The sequence below is a fragment of the Lithobates pipiens genome, unplaced genomic scaffold (genome assembly GCF_037356315.1).
Source record: "Lithobates pipiens isolate NorthernLeopardFrog02 unplaced genomic scaffold, aLitPip1_a1.2 Scaffold_25, whole genome shotgun sequence".
NCBI classification, from domain to species: Eukaryota; Metazoa; Chordata; class Amphibia; order Anura; family Ranidae; genus Lithobates; species Lithobates pipiens.
Genome location: NW_027507787.1, coordinates 97228328 through 97254865, shown reverse-complemented (window position 1 = coordinate 97254865; position 26538 = coordinate 97228328). Strand labels below are relative to the sequence as shown.

General features: G+C 47.0%; 1 protein-coding gene across 1 annotated transcript in view; it reads right to left on the bottom strand.

The window, feature by feature from the left end:
• LOC143930433 (uncharacterized) overlaps window positions 1-26051 on the bottom strand; it is a 52667-nt gene extending 26616 nt beyond the window's left edge. Inside the window, exons 1-4 of the mRNA XM_077454748.1 lie at window positions 26013-26051; window positions 13439-13502; window positions 1251-1292; window positions 133-256 (exon numbers count right to left, since the gene is read on the bottom strand). Coding sequence (XP_077310874.1) covers window positions 133-256; window positions 1251-1279 — 153 coding nt within the window. The 5' untranslated portion in view covers window positions 1280-1292; window positions 13439-13502; window positions 26013-26051. The remainder of the gene's footprint in view (window positions 1-132; window positions 257-1250; window positions 1293-13438; window positions 13503-26012) is intronic.
• Between the last annotated feature and the right edge of the window lie 487 nt (window positions 26052-26538).

Genomic DNA, 26538 nt, shown 5'->3' with positions numbered 1-26538 from the left:
CTGACCATCCTTACCCCTAAATCATTACCCCCTGCATGTATCACCAACACATCTGGAGGCTCGTCAAACCTCACATACCTCTCCACCTCCGGAACCACCCCTCCCCACATCATCCATGGCCTACCCAGCCACCTTATCTGTGCCTTCTGTCGGGATATCCCCAACTGCCTCCCCTCGGGTCTGGCATCCCCTCTCCTGGCTCCCCAGGATACATAAGAATGTCCCACAATCCAGACAAGGCGTGGGTAACCTCCATCTGAAACGAAAAAAACAAAACAAAATGACAGACATCCCCAAATTAGCACAACAAGTCAATTCCCCCACCATAGTAAATACCTTTTTTTTTTTTTTTTTTTTTTTTTAACGAATGCAGAAAACTCATTTCCAAACCAAACTTGGCCTAATGTAAGTGCGGAATCATTTAGATTCCCATCTCCCCATCCTATACATTGCCGCCTCATCCAACCCGCACCTGGCAGCCTCCGTGGCCGCCCCAATCCGGAAGGAGTGCGAGGCGTATGCCGAACCGTCCATCCCCATGTTACCAAAACATTTTCGCAAAACTGCTACGAATTGAAACCTAGACATATAAGACCCATCCTCGTGCACCATCAGAGGCCCTCCTCCAGCCACCCTCCTTTGGAGAAAATGCCCCACCACCCTCACCAGGCACGCTGCACACTCCGGTAATGCAAACAACCACACCTGTACCCCCTTTCCTTGCTGATCCGTTTTTGATTTCCGCAGCGTAACCGTTAACCTATCCTCCCAGAGGTGTACATCCTCCATCAAAACACCCCCCGCCACAGCCCTAGATGGGCTAACCAATTCCCCCACCCGAAAAGCCCCAAAAAACGCTAACGAAAAAGCCGCCGAAAACAGCGACACCTCATAAGAGGATGAACACACCGACCCCAGTTGTTGTAGCAAAGCCAGCAAATTAGCAAACGTAATAGGCCTGCGCACATCCTGCCGCCAATGCACTTTCCGATAACCTTTGAGCGCTTGCCACACCCAAAAACTCTTCGTCCAATCTTCCTGCCCGCACAACTTAAACCAGAATGCCAAACCTGCCATTTTTTTTCTCAATAGATGACACCCAGCGCCCCGCATCCGTGTTCCTGGACACAAAATACAAAACCAACAACTGCGCAGCTGACCCATCCTGCTCCACTCCCATCTCCTGTACCAAATCCAACCATTCCTTCCACACCTTCGCATATGCCCCCCACGTCACGCCACTCACCAACCTCCTGATCCATCCTGCGGCGATTCCCATGCCAGCTCCCACACAGGGCTGGTGCAAGGATCGTTGACACCCTAGGCGAAAACCTAATTTTGCTGCCCCCCCCCCCCGGCTGCGCCCATGACTCCACCTTACCCTGCCCTTGCTACACATGACCTATCTGACCCCTACACTGACCCCCTGACACATAAACTAATCCACCTGACTCCTACTTCCTGCACTACTCACATCACACTGACCCCTACACTGACCCACCTGATAATTACACCGACCCACCTGGCACCTACACCAACCCACCTGGCACCTACACTGCCAATTACACTGACCATCACACTGACACCTACACTGACCATCACGCTGACACCTACACTGACCATCACGCTGACACCTACACTGACCATCACGCTGACACCTACACTGACCATCACGCTGACACCTACACTGACCATCACGCTGACACCTACACTGATCATCACGCTGACACCTACACTGACCATCACGCTGACACCTACACTGACCATCACGCTGACACCTACACTGACCATCACGCTGACACCTACACTGACCATCACGCTGACACCTACACTGACCATCACGCTGACACCTACACTGACCATCACGCTGACACCTACACTGACCATCACGCTGACACCTACACTGACCATGACGCTGACACCTACACTGACCATGACACTGACACCTACACTGACCATGACGCTGACACCTACACTGACCATGACGCTGACACCTACACTGACCATGACGCTGACACCTACACTGACCATGACGCTGACACCTACACTGACCATCACGCTGACACCTACACTGACCATCACGCTGACACCTACCCTGAAAACACCTACCCTGAAAACACCTACCCTGAAAACACCTACCCTGAAAACACATACCCTGAAAACACATACACTGAAAACACATACACTGACACATACAATGGCACTGACGCATACACTGACGCATACACTGACACGACACATACACTGACACGACACATACACTGACACAACACATACACTGACACGACACATCACACTGGCATGACACATACACTGACACATCACACTGGCATGACACAGACACATCACACTGGCATGACACATACACAGACACATCACACTGGCATGACACATACACAGACACATCACACTGACATGACACATACACAGACACATCACACTGACATGACACAGACACAGACACACCACACTGGCATGACACATACACAGACACATCACACTGACATGACACATACACTGACACATTACACTGACATGACACAGACACAAACACATTACACTGACATGACACAGACACAGACACATCACACTGACATGACACATACACAGACACATTACACTGACATGACACATACACTGACACGACACATACACTGACACATTACACTGACATGACACATACACTGACACATCACACTGGCATGACACATACACTGACACATTACACTGACATGACACATACACTGACACATTACACTGACACGACACATACACTGACACATTACACTGACACGACACATACACTGACACATTACACTGACCATCACGCTGACACCTACACTGACCATCACGCTGACACCTACACTGACCATCACGCTGACACCTACACTGATCATCACGCTGACACCTACACTGACCATCACGCTGACACCTACACTGACCATCACGCTGACACCTACACTGACCATCACGCTGACACCTACACTGACCATCACGCTGACACCTACACTGACCATCACGCTGACACCTACACTGACCATCACGCTGACACCTACACTGACCATGACGCTGACACCTACACTGACCATGACGCTGACACCTACACTGACCATGACGCTGACACCTACACTGACCATGACGCTGACACCTACACTGACCATGACGCTGACACCTACACTGACCATGACGCTGACACCTACACTGACCATGACGCTGACACCTACACTGACCATGACGCTGACACCTACACTGACCATGACGCTGACACCTACACTGACCATGACGCTGACACCTACACTGACCATCACGCTGACACCTACCCTGAAAACACCTACCCTGAAAACACCTACCCTGAAAACACCTACCCTGAAAACACATACCCTGAAAACACATACACTGAAAACACATACACTGACACATACAATGGCACTGACGCATACACTGACGCATACACTGACACGACACATACACTGACACGACACATACACTGACACAACACATACACTGACACGACACATCACACTGGCATGACACATACACTGACACATCACACTGGCATGACACATACACTGACACATCACACTGGCATGACACAGACACATCACACTGGCATGACACATACACAGACACATCACACTGGCATGACACATACACAGACACATCACACTGACATGACACATACACAGACACATCACACTGACATGACACAGACACAGACACACCACACTGGCATGACACATACACAGACACATCACACTGACATGACACATACACTGACACATTACACTGACATGACACAGACACAAACACATTACACTGACATGACACAGACACAGACACATCACACTGACATGACACATACACAGACACATTACACTGACATGACACATACACTGACACGACACATACACTGACACATTACACTGACATGACACATACACTGACACATCACACTGGCATGACACATACACTGACACATTACACTGACATGACACATACACTGACACATTACACTGACACGACACATACACTGACACATTACACTGACACGACACATACACTGACACATTACACTGACATGACACATACACAGACACACCACACTGACATGACACATACACAGACACATCACACTGACATGACACATACACAGACACATCACACTGACATGACACATACACAGACACATCACACTGACATGACACATACACAGACACATCACACTGGCATGACACATACACAGACACATTACACTGACATGACACATACACTGACACATTACACTGACATGACACATACACTGACACGACACATACACTGACACATCACACTGGCATGACACATACACTGACACATTACACTGACATGACACATACACAGACACATCACACTGGCATGACACATACACAGACACATCACACTGGCATGACACATACACAGACACATCACACTGACATGACACAGACACAGACACACCACACTGGCATGACACATACACAGACACATCACACTGACATGACACATACACTGACACATTACACTGACATGACACAGACACAAACACATTACACTGACATGACACAGACACAGACACATCACACTGACATGACACATACACAGACACATTACACTGACATGACACATACACTGACACGACACATACACTGACACATTACACTGACATGACACATACACTGACACATCACACTGGCATGACACATACACTGACACATTACACTGACATGACACATACACTGACACATTACACTGACACGACACATACACTGACACATTACACTGACACGACACATACACTGACACATTACACTGACCATCACGCTGACACCTACACTGACCATCACGCTGACACCTACACTGACCATCACGCTGACACCTACACTGATCATCACGCTGACACCTACACTGACCATCACGCTGACACCTACACTGACCATCACGCTGACACCTACACTGACCATCACGCTGACACCTACACTGACCATCACGCTGACACCTACACTGACCATCACGCTGACACCTACACTGACCATCACGCTGACACCTACACTGACCATCACGCTGACACCTACACTGACCATCACGCTGACACCTACACTGACCATGACGCTGACACCTACACTGACCATGACGCTGACACCTACACTGACCATGACGCTGACACCTACACTGACCATGACGCTGACACCTACACTGACCATGACGCTGACACCTACACTGACCATCACGCTGACACCTACACTGACCATCACGCTGACACCTACCCTGAAAACACCTACCCTGAAAACACCTACCCTGAAAACACCTACCCTGAAAACACATACCCTGAAAACACATACACTGAAAACACATACACTGACACATACAATGGCACTGACGCATACACTGACGCATACACTGACACGACACATACACTGACACGACACATACACTGACACAACACATACACTGACACGACACATCACACTGGCATGACACATACACTGACACATCACACTGGCATGACACATACACTGACACATCACACTGGCATGACACAGACACATCACACTGGCATGACACATACACAGACACATCACACTGGCATGACACATACACAGACACATCACACTGACATGACACATACACAGACACATCACACTGACATGACACAGACACAGACACACCACACTGGCATGACACATACACAGACACATCACACTGACATGACACATACACTGACACATTACACTGACATGACACAGACACAGACACATCACACTGACATGACACATACACAGACACATTACACTGACATGACACATACACTGACACGACACATACACTGACACATTACACTGACATGACACATACACTGACACATCACACTGGCATGACACATACACTGACACATTACACTGACATGACACATACACTGACACATTACACTGACACGACACATACACTGACACATTACACTGACACGACACATACACTGACACATTACACTGACATGACACATACACAGACACACCACACTGACATGACACATACACAGACACATCACACTGACATGACACATACACAGACACATCACACTGACATGACACATACACAGACACATCACACTGACATGACACATACACAGACACATCACACTGGCATGACACATACACAGACACATTACACTGACATGACACATACACTGACACATTACACTGACATGACACATACACTGACACGACACATACACAGACACATCACACTGGCATGACACATACACAGACACATCACACTGACATGACACATACACTGACACATTACACTGACATGACACAGACACAAACACATTACACTGACATGACACAGACACAGACACATCACACTGACATGACACATACACAGACACATTACACTGACATGACACATACACTGACACGACACATACACTGACACATTACACTGACATGACACATACACTGACACATCACACTGGCATGACACATACACTGACACATTACACTGACATGACACATACACTGACACATTACACTGACACGACACATACACTGACACATTACACTGACACGACACATACACTGACACATTACACTGACCATCACGCTGACACCTACACTGACCATCACGCTGACACCTACACTGACCATCACGCTGACACCTACACTGACCATCACGCTGACACCTACACTGACCATCACGCTGACACCTACACTGACCATCACGCTGACACCTACACTGACCATCACGCTGACACCTACACTGACCATCACGCTGACACCTACACTGACCATCACGCTGACACCTACACTGACCATCACGCTGACACCTACACTGACCATGACGCTGACACCTACACTGACCATGACGCTGACACCTACACTGACCATGACGCTGACACCTACACTGACCATGACGCTGACACCTACACTGACCATCACGCTGACACCTACACTGACCATCACGCTGACACCTACCCTGAAAACACCTACCCTGAAAACACCTACCCTGAAAACACCTACCCTGAAAACACATACCCTGAAAACACATACACTGAAAACACATACACTGACACATACAATGGCACTGACGCATACACTGACGCATACACTGACACGACACATACACTGACACGACACATACACTGACACAACACATACACTGACACGACACATCACACTGGCATGACACATACACTGACACATCACACTGGCATGACACATACACTGACACATCACACTGGCATGACACATACACTGACACATCACACTGGCATGACACAGACACATCACACTGGCATGACACATACACAGACACATCACACTGGCATGACACATACACAGACACATCACACTGACATGACACATACACAGACACATCACACTGACATGACACAGACACAGACACACCACACTGGCATGACACATACACAGACACATCACACTGACATGACACATACACTGACACATTACACTGACATGACACAGACACAAACACATTACACTGACATGACACAGACACAGACACATCACACTGACATGACACATACACAGACACATTACACTGACATGACACATACACTGACACGACACATACACTGACACATTACACTGACATGACACATACACTGACACATCACACTGGCATGACACATACACTGACACATTACACTGACATGACACATACACTGACACATTACACTGACACGACACATACACTGACACATTACACTGACACGACACATACACTGACACATTACACTGACATGACACATACACAGACACACCACACTGACATGACACATACACAGACACATCACACTGACATGACACATACACAGACACATCACACTGACATGACACATACACAGACACATCACACTGACATGACACATACACAGACACATCACACTGGCATGACACATACACAGACACATTACACTGACATGACACATACACTGACACATTACACTGACATGACACATACACTGACACGACACATACACTGACACATCACACTGGCATGACACATACACTGACACATTACACTGACATGACACATACACAGACACATCACACTGGCATGACACATACACAGACACATCACACTGGCATGACACATACACAGACACATCACACTGACATGACACAGACACAGACACACCACACTGGCATGACACAGACACATCACACTGACATGACACATACACTGACACATTACACTGACATGACACAGACACAGACACATCACACTGACATGACACATACACAGACACATTACACTGACATGACACATACACTGACACGACACATACACTGACACATTACACTGACATGACACATACACTGACAAATTACACTGACATGACACATATACTGACACATTACACTGACACGACACATACACTGACACATTACACTGACACGACACATACACTGACACGACACATACACTGACACATCACACTGGCATGACACATACACTGACACATCACACTGGCATGACACATACACTGACACATTACACTGACATGACACATACACTGACACATTACACTGACACGACACATACACTGACACATTACACTGACACGACACATACACTGACACATTACACTGACACGACACATACACTGACACGACACATACACTGACACATCACACTGGCATGACACATACACAGACACATCACACTGACATGACACATACACAGACACACCACACTGACATGACACATACACAGACACATCACACTGGCATGACACATACACAGACACATTACACTGACATGACACATACACAGACACATTACACTGACATGACACATACACAGACACACCACACTGACATGACACATACACAGACACATCACACTGACATGACACATACACAGACACATCACACTGACATGACACATACACAGACACATCACACTGGCATGACACATACACAGACACATTACACTGACATGACACATACACTGACACATTACACTGACATGACACATACACTGACACGACACATACACTGACACATCACACTGGCATGACACATACACTGACACATTACACTGACATGACACATACACAGACACACCACACTGACATGACACATACACAGACACACCACACTGACATGACACATACACAGACACATCACACTGACATGACACATACACAGACACATCACACTGACATGACACATACACTGACACATTACACTGACATGACACATACACTGACACGACACATACACAGACACATCACACTGACACGACACATACACAGACACACCACACTGACACGACACATACACAGACACATCACACTGACACGACACATACACAGACACATCACACTGACATGACACATACACAGACACATCACACTGACATGACACATACACAGACACATCACACTGACATGACACATACACAGACACACCACACTGACATGACACATACACAGACACACCACACTGACATGACACATACACAGACACATCACACTGACATGACACATACACAGACACATCACACTGACATGACACATACACAGACACACCACACTGACATGACACATACACAGACACATCACACTGACATGACACATACACAGACACATCACACTGACATGACACATACACAGACACATCACACTGGCATGACACATACACAGACACATCACACTGACATGACACATACACAGACACATCACACTGACATGACACAGACACAGACACACCACACTGGCATGACACATACACAGACACATCACACTGACATGACACATACACTGACACATTACACTGACATGACACAGACACAAACACATTACACTGACATGACACAGACACAGACACATCACACTGACATGACACATACACAGACACATTACACTGACATGACACATACACTGACACGACACATACACTGACACATTACACTGACATGACACATACACTGACACATCACACTGGCATGACACATACACTGACACATTACACTGACATGACACATACACTGACACATTACACTGACACAACACATACACTGACACATTACACTGACACGACACATACACTGACACATTACACTGACATGACACATACACAGACACACCACACTGACATGACACATACACAGACACATCACACTGACATGACACATACACAGACACATCACACTGACATGACACATACACAGACACATCACACTGACATGACACATACACAGACACATCACACTGGCATGACACATACACAGACACATTACACTGACATGACACATACACTGACACATTACACTGACATGACACATACACTGACACGACACATACACTGACACATCACACTGGCATGACACATACACTGACACATTACACTGACATGACACATACACAGACACATCACACTGGCATGACACATACACAGACACATCACACTGGCATGACACATACACAGACACATCACACTGACATGACACAGACACAGACACACCACACTGGCATGACACATACACAGACACATCACACTGACATGACACATACACTGACACATTACACTGACATGACACAGACACAGACACATCACACTGACATGACACATACACAGACACATTACACTGACATGACACATACACTGACACGACACATACACTGACACATTACACTGACATGACACATACACTGACAAATTACACTGACATGACACATATACTGACACATTACACTGACACGACACATACACTGACACATTACACTGACACGACACATACACTGACACGACACATACACTGACACATCACACTGGCATGACACATACACTGACACATCACACTGGCATGACACATACACTGACACATTACACTGACATGACACATACACTGACACATTACACTGACATGACACATACACTGACACATTACACTGACACGACACATACACTGACACATTACACTGACACGACACATACACTGACACATTACACTGACACGACACATACACTGACACGACACATACACTGACACATCACACTGGCATGACACATACACAGACACATCACACTGACATGACACATACACAGACACACCACACTGACATGACACATACACAGACACATCACACTGGCATGACACATACACAGACACATTACACTGACATGACACATACACAGACACATTACATTGACATGACACATACACAGACACACCACACTGACATGACACATACACAGACACATCACACTGACATGACACATACACAGACACATCACACTGACATGACACATACACAGACACATCACACTGGCATGACACATACACAGACACATTACACTGACATGACACATACACTGACACATTACACTGACATGACACATACACTGACACGACACATACACTGACACATCACACTGGCATGACACATACACTGACACATTACACTGACATGACACATACACAGACACACCACACTGACATGACACATACACAGACACACCACACTGACATGACACATACACAGACACATCACACTGACATGACACATGCACAGACACATCACACTGACATGACACATACACTGACACATTACACTGACATGACACATACACTGACACGACACATACACAGACACATCACACTGACACGACACATACACAGACACACCACACTGACACGACACATACACAGACACATCACACTGACACGACACATACACAGACACATCACACTGACATGACACATACACAGACACATCACACTGACATGACACATACACAGACACATCACACTGACATGACACATACACAGACACACCACACTGACATGACACATACACAGACACACCACACTGACATGACACATACACAGACACATCACACTGACATGACACATACACAGACACATCACACTGACATGACACATACACAGACACACCACACTGACATGACACATACACAGACACATCACACTGACATGACACATACACAGACACATCACACTGACATGACACATACACAGACACATCACACTGGCATGACACATACACAGACACATTACACTGACATGACACATACACTGACACATTACACTGACATGACACATACACTGACACGACACATACACTGACACATCACACTGGCATGACACATACACTGACACATTACACTGACATGACACATACACAGACACACCACACTGACATGACACATACACAGACACATCACACTGACATGACACATACACAGACACATCACACTGACATGACACATACACAGACACACCACACTGACATGACACATACACAGACACACCACACTGACATGACACATACACAGACACATCACACTGACATGACACATACACAGACACATCACACTGACATGACACATACACAGACACACCACACTGACATGACACATACACAGACACACCACACTGACATGACACATACACAGACACACCACACTGGCATGACACATACACAGACACATCACACTGACATGACACATACACAGACACACCACACTGACATGACACATACACAGACACATCACACTGACATGACACATACACAGACACATTACACAGTGTATGTGTCATGTCAGTGTAATGTGTCTGTGTATGTGTCGTGTCAGTGTATGTGTCATGTCAGACACGACACATACACAGACACATTACACTGACATGACACATACACTGACATGACACATACACAGACACATTACACTGACATGACACATACACTGACACGACACATACACAGACACATCACACTGACACGACACATACACAGACACATCACACTGACACGACACATACACAGACACATCACACTGACACGACACATACACAGACGCACCACACTGGCATGGCACTGACACACATCACACTGACCTACCTGACTCCTACTTCCTGCATTACTCACACACAAACCCCCTCCATACAGCTCAATGGATCCATCCTCCTCCTTACCTCTGCTCTTTGATGCTGCCTTCAGCGACCATCATCCGGGCCTCTCCGACTCCTCCGCACTGCCAGCGCCGTCCACCCGCTCCGCCGGGGCCACGCCAGCGCCATCCATCCGCTCCATGATGTCCCCGCCGGGCAGGAGGTCAGCTGACCGACCTCTCGAAGCTCTCATCTCCGCCGAGCCCCGCCCCTCCGCTGCACTCACACAGACACACAGCGCCGCTCCAGAGGGACAGGCTGGAGCAAAGGAGTCCCGGAGCGGCGCTGTGAGATGAGTACGGTGGGGCGCTCAGCGGGAAACATGGGGGATTGGTGGTGCCGGTGGAACACCACAGGGGGGGCGAGAGAGCAGAAGAGGAGCTCACACTGGGCAGAGGCCGTAGTTGCGCCCTAGGTGGTAGTGCGCCCTAGGCGGCTGCCTACTTCGCCTAGTGGTAGCGCCGGCCCTGCTCCCACATCCAGCCCGGGCAAGGCATGCCTTCTTCGTCTGCCTCCGGAGCCAAGGCCCTGAACTTGTCCCACTGAAAGCGAGACAAAGCATCAGCCAATGTGTTGTCCACTCCCGGGATGTGTACAGCGTAAAGAAACACATTCAATTGCAAGCAACGCAACACTGTAATGGATGTGATCATGAGTGTTATAAGTGAAATGCCTGTTTCTGGTACTCTTATAGATATAAGTGCTTATCTTTCATTATCAGCTATCAACCTTAATAATACTCATTTAATCATAATTAAGATGTCTGCCAGCTTCTCCCTTCATGTGAAACGAAACTGCAAGGGTTAAAAAAAGAGCAACGTCAAAAAGGAGATTGCGCCTGTTCTGGGCACCGTGAGACTACACCCAAGAGGAAGAAGGGGCTGGGAACAAAACTCTACTTTAGCCACCGAAGCTTGCTTTTCCCTTTTTTAGACATAACCCAGCTAAAAAGCTTATACTCCGTCACAATAATGAATATGTATAATTTGTGGTTTGTACACGCTGTCTTTTATTTAATGTTTGATTTGATAGTATGATATCCGGCTATAGTATATCAGTCGGAGTTCAGGAAATAAAAAGCAGAAGTATCTGAATACTGAACTACGTGTGTGTCAGTGTTTGACTTCAAGTGTGCACACTTTATATTAAGGATTAATTTGGCCAGGGGGACAGAAACAAGGTACCGAGCTGTTTCCAGTTCGGGTCCAAAACAACACCAACTGCCGCATCAGCCGAACGACAGGTTGTGAAGACGCCGACATGCTATTGATGACCTGCACCACCCCCATATTGTCAAAGTTCAGCCTAAGCTTCAGGTTCCGACATGCCTCCCCCCACAGTTCCAGCGCCAGCACCACCGGAAACAGTTCCAGCAGGACCAGGTTCCGAACGAGGCCTGCTGTGACCCAGAACCAAAGCCATGGCTCAGCACTCCACCATCCCTGGAAAAATGCCCCATACCCCGTGGAACCCGCTGCATCGGTGACCAATTCCACGCCGAAATTGCTCACCGGGCCCGACATCCATACCGCCCTACCATTGTACTCGGCGAGGAACTGATACCACACCTTCAGATCCTCCTTGTGTTCCTTGGTGAGGCAAATAAAATGAGCTGGGGAGGTCACCCCCGCCGTCGCGGCAGACATCCTTCTACAGAAAACCCTCCCCATGGGAATAATCCGGCATGCAAAATTGAGCTTGCCCAATAACGATTGCAACGAACGTAAGCGAACCTTCCTCATACCGTGAATCTCCCTGATTTCTTTCTGTAAGTCCAGCAACTTTGCCTCTGACAATCGACATTCCATAGCCATGGAATCTATCACGATACCAAGGAAGCTCAGTTCCATCCTAGGACCCTCTGTTTTATCGGCTGCCAGTGGCATGCCGAACATCTCCGCCATGTGCTGCAACGTAGCAAGCAAAATCGCACACACATTCGAAGAGGGAGGGACCACACACAAGAAATTGTCCAGGTAATGGATAAGCGACTCAACACCCGCCACGTCCCCCCATACCACCCACTCCAGGAATGAGCTGAATGCCTCAAACATTGCACACGAAATGGAACAACCCATGGGCAAGCACTTGTCCACGTAAAATCGTTCTTGCCAGCAACAACCCAACAATCTAAAACTCTCGGGATGTACAGGCAGCAGCCGAAACGCCGACTCTATGTCCGATTTTGCCATTAACGCCCCCTTTCCGTAACACCGTACCCAACGCAGCATCAAACGACGTATAGGACACTGTGCACGCCTCCGGGTCAATAAAATCGTTCACTGACCCCCCTTTTGTGAAGGACAGGTGGTGTATCAGCCGGAACTTATTGGGTTCTTTTTTTGGAACCACCCCCAATGGCGACACCACCAAATCACCCAAGGGCTTGCTCGCAAATGGCCCCGCCATGCGCCCCAACGCCACCTCTTTGGCCAATTTTTCCGTCACCACCTCGGGATGTTGTAACGCCGATTTTAAGTTCCCAGCCTGTAGTGGCACCACCTTCAAACCACAGGGAATTTTAAAAGCGCGTCGAAAACCCGCCCCAAGCATCCCTGCCACTGCCCCATCCGGGTACCTATTTTGGAAAGGCTGCATCCTTTCCCACATCACCGGCGTCATCCCTATTGTGTTTAAGTATTTTTATTTCGTTTTCCACATTTACAAAAAACAGTAAAAAATATTTCTTATACATACTATTACAAATCACTTTGTTTAGCATTCATGTTATTTCCACATTATCAACATTCATAAAGAAATAAGGGATAAGAAAGTTCACATTGGGTACCCGGCCGGATCGATCCTTACTAAAAAAATAAATAAAAATAAATAAAAAAAAGGGGGAGAGCTTTCTTCACCCTAGTGATCCCAGTTTTCCTCTTGTGATCTTATCTTACCCTTACTATTTCCTCTCCCCCGTGACTCCTTTTCTTAATTTCAATATGTGATATATATATATATATATATATATATATATATATATATATATATATATATACATATATATATATATATATAAATAAGGTCGAGATTCCTCTCCCTCTCTCCCCACTCCCTCCTTCCATGAATTTATATAGGTGTTAAAAAAACAAAAAACAAAAAAAAAACCCTACCCCCTCCCTGTGCCCCCCTCCCCCACCACCAGTCCCCCCCCCCCCACCCTGAAGAAGAAGAAAAAAAAAAAAAAGGGTCAATCCAGCAACAGACCCCTAGACGCTCCCCCCATCCCCCATAATTCCCAAATAAGTTGAGGACTTTCTAAATTCCAGCCTGTTCCTCCAAGTATCCTGGAATCTTGTTCCTACCCCCCTTTGAAGATGTATTAGTTCTTCCATAATCATCATTCTATCTATTTCCCTGAACCATTCTCCTACCCCTGGTATTTCCTTTACTTTGCAATGTCTCGGAACCAATGCTTTCGCTGCATTCAGTAAAAATGGGGTAAGTGCTGTCCTATATTTTTCCCTAGGACCCTCAGTCGCATGGAACAAGCATTTCCAGGGATCCAGTTCTATTTCCGTCCCATCAATCTCTTTAATTAGGCCCAGCACTTCTTCCCAGTATGACTGAATTAAGCTACAATGCCACCATATATGGGCATGAGTTCCCTCCTTCCCACATTCTCTCCAACATAAGGGTGATAGGTCATGATTCATTTTATGCATTTTAGATGGAACATAATACCACTTAACCATTAATTTATAATTCATTTCTTTTGTCCTTGTGTCCATTGAAGTGGAATGGATATAGTCCATGACTTTCCCTTTCAATTTTTCCGAAATTGATTGATTCAGTTCGCCTTCCCATCTCCCCAGAGGTGACATAGCCTCATCCTCCATCAAGTTATTAAGATCCTATATATTTTAGAGATCCCCTGTCTACCCAATCCCGTCATCCCTATTGTGAGCAGGATTTCTGGCACGTCTTCCCTTCTTAAAACACCTGGCGAGGGTGGGGGCTCCCCCACACCCCGAGCACTCGTGCTTAAACTTACATGTTCCCCAAAATTTGCACGAGCCCTCATTAAATTGCCAGCACACTCCCCATTTTTTCCCGGCCGACGATCCTGAGGAGTGGCTACCCCCGGCCCCCCCTGGAAATAACTGTGTTGGCGTCCTAGCTGAAGCCATGAGCCTCATCCAGAGGCTAATGTCCTTATGGTCCCACCGCAGCGTGGGCCGGACCGCCCTCCGTTGGCGGAACTGCTCGTCATACCTCAACCAAGCAGTACCCCCATATACCCTATAAGCCTCCCCAATGGCGTCCATATAACAAAATAACGCCGAGCAATGCTCGGGGTCCTTTTCTCCTATGACGCTGGCCATGATCGTGAACGCCTGCAACCAGTTGGCAAAAGTTTGCGGTATCAACCTGTATCGCCTCTTCTCCTCATCTTCTTTCTTGGAATCGTCCGGCTTCACCCAGTCCAAGTTGAATTTCTCAAGCGGCAACACTGAAAAAATCTCCACATATTCCCCCTTGACAATTTTGTCTCTAACCTCCTGCTTCAGATGTGCCCCCAGCAGCCCCTCGAAGCACACATACACCTCACACTTGGCCGCGTCAGTGATCCTCACTATGTCCGACCTGGCGGTCGTCTCCATGGCCCCTTTTGTACCAGCACCCTCACCTGTAACGGCATCCACCGACGAGGGAACAGCTGTCACCACCAACGGAGGCAAAACCACTTCCTCCCCGGACACGTAACGCCCAACGCAGGCCCCCCCAGACACCTCCTGCACCACCCCCGCGGACTGCTCTGTCCCCCCTTCAAAACGACCCACCAGCACCCGTAACCCCTCAAGCAATTCCCGTAACTGTCCCCCAGACCCCGCACTCGCAGGCCCGGTCCCATCTCGCGGTTGGCCAGTGGTGCCCACCCGCGATGCAGGAGGGACCCCTTGTCCCCCACTCCCCGACACTACCCCCATCAAACACTGTAATGCAGTAGTAAAAGCAGCGTTATCGCAAGACTTACCGGGCTGACTGGGCGCCATCCCCACAGCCGTTGCACTGACCGCCAGCACCGAAACCGACCTTCCGGAAACTTCTTCCTCCTCCAACAGCTCTCTTTCTGACCGTCCCTCCTCCTCCGGACATTCCGCTGACTGTAGCAACCCAGGTGACGGAGACCTGGACGCAGTGCGAAACCGGTCTCCTCCTTGGCACACCGGGAAAGCTCCGCTCCTCGTTGGGGTCCCCCTGTTCCCAGGGTTCCGAACAGAAGGGCCGGCTGGCACCACTCTGTCCTCGTGACCCTTGTCGTCTTCTGCAATTGTCCATCCGAAGCGTCCCCCGTGCCATCCTTAGCAGTCGCCCGCCGTTTTCCAGGCCCCCCGCCCCCCGTCGCCTGAGCAGAGACCCCGGCCAGGGCCCCCCCGGACCTGCCGCCGCACTCCTCAGCCTCCCTCCTGACCCTCCCAGCGCCAGTGCTTCTCAGCTTCTGCTTGCCCCCAATCCTCCCCCTCAGCCCGTGCAGAGCTGCCGGGGGAACGTCCTGACCCTGCTGTCCTCCAGGAGCAGGGGAAGCGGTGCCATCTTGGCCCGTAATCCGGCGTGCAGGCCTCGGCTGCCCCTCCGTGGGGGAATAAAGGCTCCTCTTCACCGGGGGGGGGAGGGGTAGATTCCTCCCTCCCCGGGCTCCCATCCATCCTCGAGGGCCCCCCGGTGAATACCGCAACGGCGGCCGCGACACCTGGCCATGCGCCGCCTCCAGCCAGTTATGCCCGACCTCAACACACCCAGCCAGCACCGCCGTGACCTGTGCCTGGAGTCATGCAGGCCCCCTTGTCTCCGCCGTGACATCTGCCATCTTGTCTGAACCAGCGAGGAGCAGCGTGTGGAAAACCGCCTCCTCGCTCACAGTACTGCTGACTGGCTCCACCTCGGCTCCGCCCCACCTATATAAGGCCGCTCCCCCACCCCCTAAGCTCCTCCTAACTCCTCCCCTGGGCGTAACTGGGCACCTAGTCATGCCCAGCCCTACGCTCGAGTTCCCCTGCATGTCACCACGCTCCGGGCTTCTCTTTCAAGGCTGTTTTCTACTTCCCCACAGATGGATCATCACTCGATCAAGGCAGAAAAGGAAGGATCAAGAAACTATTAAGTAATGCCTATGGGCACTTAAAAAGTCATATCTCTCAATCCCTTTGGAGCACATGGCAGTTAAAGGAGATTTGAAGACCAATTCACTACTGAAAAAAATATTTGTGAGGTTTTTGAATTACCCCTATTTATTATAAATAGTTATTAACTTGTCTATTCCTATAATAAGCTAGACTATCAAAGCTCTGATAAAGTTAATGGTGATGGTACAATAACAAGGTTAGCTATACAAATACACACACTGCTTAAATAAACAAGGGTCTCGTATATTTCCCAAGAAAGTAGGAATGCTAACATAAAAATACTGTGCTCTGGGCGGCACAGTGGTGTAGTGGGTAGCACTCTCTGCCTGGAGTCTGGGTAGGTTTCCTCTGGGTACTCCGGTTTCTTCCCACACTCCAAAGACATGCTGGTAGGTTAATTGGCTTCTGTCCAAAATTGGCCCTAGTACATGAATGTGAGTTGGGGGTATTGGATTGTGGGCTCCTTGAGGGTAGAGACTGATGTGAGTGTGTGATGTATGTGTGGAGCGCTGTGTAAATTGACGCCGCTATATAGGTACCTTAAAAAAATAGGGATAATTGTAGACACGCATCCACACTCACTCTGGATGGACTGGTGTCTTTATTCAACCTTACTAACTATGTAACCAAAAGAAGACTTCAGAGAAAATAAAATAAAAGAACATGATACTTTATGTAAGGTCTTCCTCAAGATGCTGTAGTGGCTGAGCTCAGTGGAAAAAGAGGAAGTTACTAATTTTTTAAAGCCCACTCAGACACCACCCACACAAACTTCCATTATCCGCCTATCTAGCCTTCTGTATCCAATAAGAATCTTTAAGAGGTCGTCCTTCCTAATCACTAGGAAATATATTATTTTCTTCCCGTCCTCCAGGAAGTATGCTGTAATGTCCACTAGGGGCAGCATGTATCCATGTATCACTATTATTTGACCCGGGTCATTCTTCAGTGCCAGCTAGCCTTTGATCTTCTGTAACTAAGGACATTTTAATTTGCACCTCCCCAGGAGGTCTTCTCTTTCTATACCCCCCTACCTCACATTAGAAGACCTGCGAGAACATCCTGTTAGGATATGCATTCCCATTTATGACTCCTTGTCCTCAACTTGCAATATCAACCAGCATATAAAATGCCCAGAAATATGATATTAAACCATGTTGCCTTCCAACAACTACATAACAATGGTTTAAACTATCTGCATATTTATTATAAACTGTTATAGCAGGAAACAAAAGGGGTTATGATCAGTGGTGTATTTTGGTTTAGTGCTGCCCAAGGCAAGACTAAAATCTAAAATTGTCCCACTCCTTCCTGTCCGTTGACAAATGCTGTCATCCAATCCGATCAGGTGATCCATTTCCATACAACTGCCCCATAGAGGAGAGTGAGCTGTGTCCGTGTCTGCTCTGCATAGTGGACCAATCCCCCGGTGAGCAGCGGATCCACTTTATAGAGCCTGGCTGCGTGAAAGGGCTCTTACTATGTTTTTTTTTTTTTTTGCAAATTTATTTTTTACATTTTATTATTTATTTAATTTTTTTTTTATTTTTTTTTAAAACATTTCTGTGGGGGGGTCTTTGGAGAGACATTAGGGGTCTAAACCGACCTCTAAAGTCTCTTTTTTGAGGCAGAGAAAGGGACTGAATATAGCCCTTTCTCTGTAGCCTGAGCTGCACTGTGGATGTATGAGATAGGAGTCTGTATATAAATTCCTATTCATTCATAAAATTAAATATAGTAAACAGTGTTTACTACATTTAATTCACAAACTGACAAATAGTAAATACAGTCCCACACCATTCTCCATCCATCCAGTGATCTCCTGCACTAACAGCGGCTGCATCCGGTGAAAGGGGGAGGGGGAAAACTGGCCACCAGCTGCATGGGGGGTACTGAGTGATCAGAGAGGTTGGGGGCACTGAAGGGGGGGTCAGAGGAGTAGAGAGGGGATATATTTGGCCAAACTGATCCCTCTGCGGCTGCCTTGCAGCTCCCAAAGTTGGCAGGAGGGTGGAAGAGGGGAGCCTGGAGGACGGTGCCACCCCACTGAGAAATGCCACCCAAGGCAAATGCCTTGTTTGCCTTGTGGTAGATACGCCCCTGGTTATGATATGCAGATAAACTTACTAATTTAGCTTTATTTAGTAATTAGTGCAATGAGCAAAGTCCAGCAATCTACTGCACAACCAATTGTATTTAGCTTACTGAACTCGGGCCAGAACAAGGTGACTGCTGATTGGTTGCTTCAGGTATTGCACTTTGCACTTGTTTGCATTGCATTGTTTTAGTAAATAAGCCCCCACTGCCCTCCTGATAAAGCATACTTATTTAAGTACATTGAGATGGGATGGACAAAGAGGAGGAGGAGCCAGGTGACTTTTGCTTCATATGGAGGAGTGAAGGGATGCAGCAGAACCCCTTTCATTTTCTTATTTTAGGAAAACTTTGAATAGCTGAGAAAATCTAGCAAGTCAATCAGTTCTTCCCATGAAAAAACTCTAACAGTAGTTTTAATGAGAAGATGGGGAGCACCTTACTGACACGTGATCATGACAGTAGTTACATTTTGGAACTTTAGCAACAAACCTTCATATAAAGCCACACAACTGTTTATACAGTATGGCCATACACAAATCCTGTGATTCGGCTGAAATTCAAGCCGAGGTTCACCCAGCTTGTCAAAATTAGAGTGAGAAATTAAAGGAGCCAGGTGGAGAAAAAGTAAGCCGAACCGCTTCAGACAATCACTGTTTGCTGTGGGATGCCAGCTGTCAAAATGCAATAGATGGCAGTGTACTACATGTATGACCATTTTTAATCAGTTGGCCAGATTGAACATGTACCTGTAAGGCAAATACGCAAACCAAGAATTTCAGGCAGGCAGGTAGCCTACTGAATGTATAGTCAGCACCCAGCTGCCTAATTTGGGGGAAAAGGTTAATGTTTTGCTGCTTTTCCTCGCTATTTTCGTAGGCTTTTGCTGGGGTCCAGCCTCCTTCCCATGTTCTATAAAAGGGAAGATGTTTGGAGCCAAGGGGGGCTCCGGGGAACACTTGGGAAATGCATGGGGAGTCTACGCTAAAGAGTAGCTGGGATCTATGGTCCGCCTGGAATGCCGATTTGCCAGAAGAACCATGGAACATGGACTCCTCTGCTTGAGCACTGCCAAGTTTGGACTTTCTGCTAAGAGACTTTACCTGTGCAGGTAACCTGGGGCAGTCACAGTTAGGTACGGTTAGGGAAAGAAACGTTACTGCTTGTCATACATGTTCTGACAGAAGTTCAGTAAAGTTGTTTCTACTGCTCAAGAGGAAACGACAGCCCACAGTGCTGGGTATATAATCTGCTTACCAGATGTGGTGGACTTCTTTATTTAAAAAGAAAGTCATGAAGGCTTATGCAGGATTGTGCCTGCTCACATGGGAAGACTGTATCTTAGTCGAAAAAAAAACTCCTTCCGGGATGGTCAGACATGGGACATAGAAGAAACAATACATGCTTCCATAGCGTGATACAATTTATTTAAATTAATTTTAAAAACATAAACAAAAGCCAAATGGCACTGGAGCTGCTTGTCTGTCTGTAGTGGTGTAGGACATATGGGCTGCGAACCACCTCCGAGGCACAATCCTGCATAAGCTTTCATGACTTTCTTTTTAAATAAAGAAGTCCACCACATCTGGCAAGCAGATTATATATCCAGCATTGTGGGGTGTCGTTTCCTCTTCCTGGTGAAGGAATACCTACCTACTAATCATATAAAAGGCTCTTTATACACCGAGAAGATCACAGTGTTCACACCACTATTGTGGTTGCTACTTATTGGGACTTTTCTACTCATCTTTATATTTTTTGTTTTGTAGTCACAACATTCTACTGAAACTGCCCTACTAAAACTCACCAGTGACCTACTAACTGCTAAAACCAATGGGCACTATTCCATACTCACACTTTTAGACCTCTCTGCTGCCTTTGACACAGTTGACCACCTGCTCCTCCTTAGCAAATTATGCTCCCTTGGCCTCCACGATTCTGCTTTATCCTGGTTTTCCTCCTACCTATCTCAGCGCACTTTCAGTGTCACTTACAACTCCATCTCCTCCGCTCCCCTTCCTCTTTCTGTTGGGGTACCCCAAGGTTCTGTCCTTGGGCCCCTCCTATTCTCGCTCTATACCTCTTCCCTGGGCCAGTTGATAACCTCCCATGGTTTCCAATACCACCTCTATGCCGACGACACCCAGATCTATCTCTCCACTCCTCAACTCACCCCCTCAATCTCCTCACAGATCTCCAACTTACTGAATGACATATCAGTATGGATGTCACACCACTTCCTCAAACTCAATCTTTCTAAAACTGAGCTTGTTATATTTCCTCCTTCACAATCCCCCCCCCCCCCCCCCTTGTGACTTCACCATTAATATCAACAACACAACCATTGGTCCCTCCACACATGCCAGGGTCCTGGGTGTAATTCTTGACTCTGACCTCTACTTCAGCCCCCATATCCAATCACAGGCTAAATCCTTCCGCCTTCACCTCCGCAACATCTCCAGAATTTGACCCTTCCTGACTAATGACACCACAAAGCAACTCATTCACTCCTTGATTATTTCCCGCCTTGACTACTGCAACTCTCTCCTCAATGGCCTACCCTTAAGCAGGCTATCCCCCTTCAGTCTAGTATGAATGCTGCTGCAAGACTAATACACCTCACTAATCGTTCTGTGACCGCCGCCCCTCTCTGCCAATCCCTTCACTGGCTTTCCCTACCCCACGGTGTAAAATTCAGAATGCTAACCATAACATACAAAGCCATCCACAACATCGCTCCCATCTACATCACCAACCTCATCTGCAGATATCACCCAAATCGTCCCCTCCACTCATCCCACAACCTCCTGTTTTCTAGCTCCCTTGTTACTTGCTCTCATGCTTGCCTTCAAGACTTTTCCAGAGCCTCTCCCCTCCTCTGGAACTCCCTGGCCCAGTCTGTCTGATCAGCCCCTACCCTGTCCACCTTTAAGAGATCCCTGAAAACTCATTTATTCAGGGAAGCCTATCCCACACCCACCTAATAACTGTCCCCGAGCCACCCCCATGAAATCATTCTCTGCAGCTATTACCTTTTGTACCACCACCCCCTCCCTTTAGAATGTAAGCTCTACGAGCAGGGGCCTCCTGTACCTTTTGTATTGTACTGTAATTGTGTTGTCCCCCCTTATACATTGTAAAGCGCTGCGTAAACTATAGGCGCTATATAAATCGTGTATAATAATAATAATAATAGTGTGTCAATCATGTCACACATGTTTCTATTGTGTTAATCAGCACAGTCACAGAGTACTCATCTGTTGGTACCCCACTCGATCCACTGTTCACTACCTTATTATTGTTGTTAGTTTTCACATAGTGCCCTCTATTTATTATCTCATATTGTTGACCACTTTGTGCATCCAGCTTTATATTATAGTTACACATCTTTTTTTGTAACTAACAAGTATTGTTTTTCGAGTGGTTCAATATTTTCACAGTTTTTTTGCTTTATTATAAATATATATTTTTTTAGCGCAGAGTATACTTACACACTCTACTGCTCAAGGCCTGGTCTGAAGTTACTCAAGAGGTGCATGTGGGGTCCTGGCATGGAACCAGAGTCTGAAATAGCACATTGGGGTCTGTGAAACCTCACTGCAACACAAGGTTTGTCTGTGAGTGTAAGAGAAGAAGCAGTTTCTGTGTGTAACCAAAGATGGAAACAGCAACCAGTCATTGGCATGGCACCTGGTTCCAGTAGCGAGGGGGTTCAGTGTTGTGACTCCCTCCCTAGCTGTCTGTCTCCACCGGTTACCAGGAGTGAACTAGCATTACTGAGATCTATGGCCTGGTCACTAGGTATATAAGGCAAGAGTTAAGTCAGAGCACACATGAGATTCAAGCTAAGTGCCGATCACTCATTATGTTCATTCACGGTCAAGGGGACCCCATTCTTTTACTGGCAAAGTAACAGAGGTACACTTGGACCTGAAGGGTTTTACTTCCTCTTTTTCTCCCTGCAAATTAAAAGCACAACAGGCGAGTATGCATCGCATACTAGCCCAATATGTGACACTCACCTGCAAACAAATTCATCGCTGTCCCCTGTGCAGGCTGTGTCCATCTTTGCTCCTCTTCCTTCCCGGGGCCACGGACTCCGGCTCTGTGACTGGCTGGAGCCGTGTGACGTCACTCCCGCGCATGTGCCCGGGAACCGTCAGTAACGGCACACACTGGTGGAAGAAACGGCATGGAGGTCAGTTTCTTCACAGCGCATGCGCCAATTACATCATTGGCACACTACAAGTGAAATATCTCCTAAATGGCGCACGTTTAGGAGATATTTCCACTACCTATAGGTAAGCCTTATTCTATTCTTACCTATAGTTAAAAGTCACTAGGGAGGGTTTATAACCTGGACACCGCCTGGCATAGCCCAAGAACCAACCCAGGGGGTAGTCCTCCCATGTGACCCAGTACTTGGTGCCCAAGTTACCGGGAAACATAGAGGAACGATCTATCCTCCCCAGCCTACCCTTTCATGCTGTTTTTTATACAATTGTTTGCTTGAAGTACTGTATTTGAAGGTGTATAGCAGTGTGCAGAGGATTCAATGATAATTACAATTTTGCAGAAAGTGGGTCAGACCTTGTACCTATCCTCTGGTCATAGATCTACTTTATATGTTTGTGGCTTAATAAAAGTTTAGTTCACAAACTGACAAAAAGAGATGTAATTGTTAAACCTTACAGAAATACATCTACCATGCCTGGGAAATGTTAGTGTAAACCTCCAGATTCTGTAGCTACGATAATTCAAAAGGAGCACACAAAATACACATATAATATATGCAGTAAATCCTGGCAATATAATAAAACATTTAAATACCTGTTCTTGTGTCTGTCGTAGACCTTGTGTTGTGTTGACAGCTGGTTACCAATGAGATGTGGGTGGAGAGTCAAACAGGATTAAAGCATGTTTGAAGGTTACACAGGAGACATCTGGTGGTTATAGAGCTAATATAGAGCTAAAATTACATGGAAGACGTAATCTTGCCCATTTCAGCAGGGACCAATCCTTGGCTGGCTTAAGGAAGAGTGACTTTAATACATGAATCCTTGAAATGTTTAATGGACCCTCTTTATCCACTTTGGAATTTTCCTCTCTCTCCCCATCCTGTCCTGCGATATAATCAAACTTTTTTTTTTTCTCATTATATTCCTCTAAATAATTTTTCAGCGGGATCGTCCCTGCACTAAGTTTCTTAGCTAGGTGAAATTTCCTGGGATAGTGACAATACGTATCCCAAGATTCTTTGGCACATCCCCAGCATATTGTGCATGCATTGGGCAATCTCCAGAACACTGGGCACGCATGGTGGCCCATCATCAGGGGTTGCTGAAAGAGACATCCA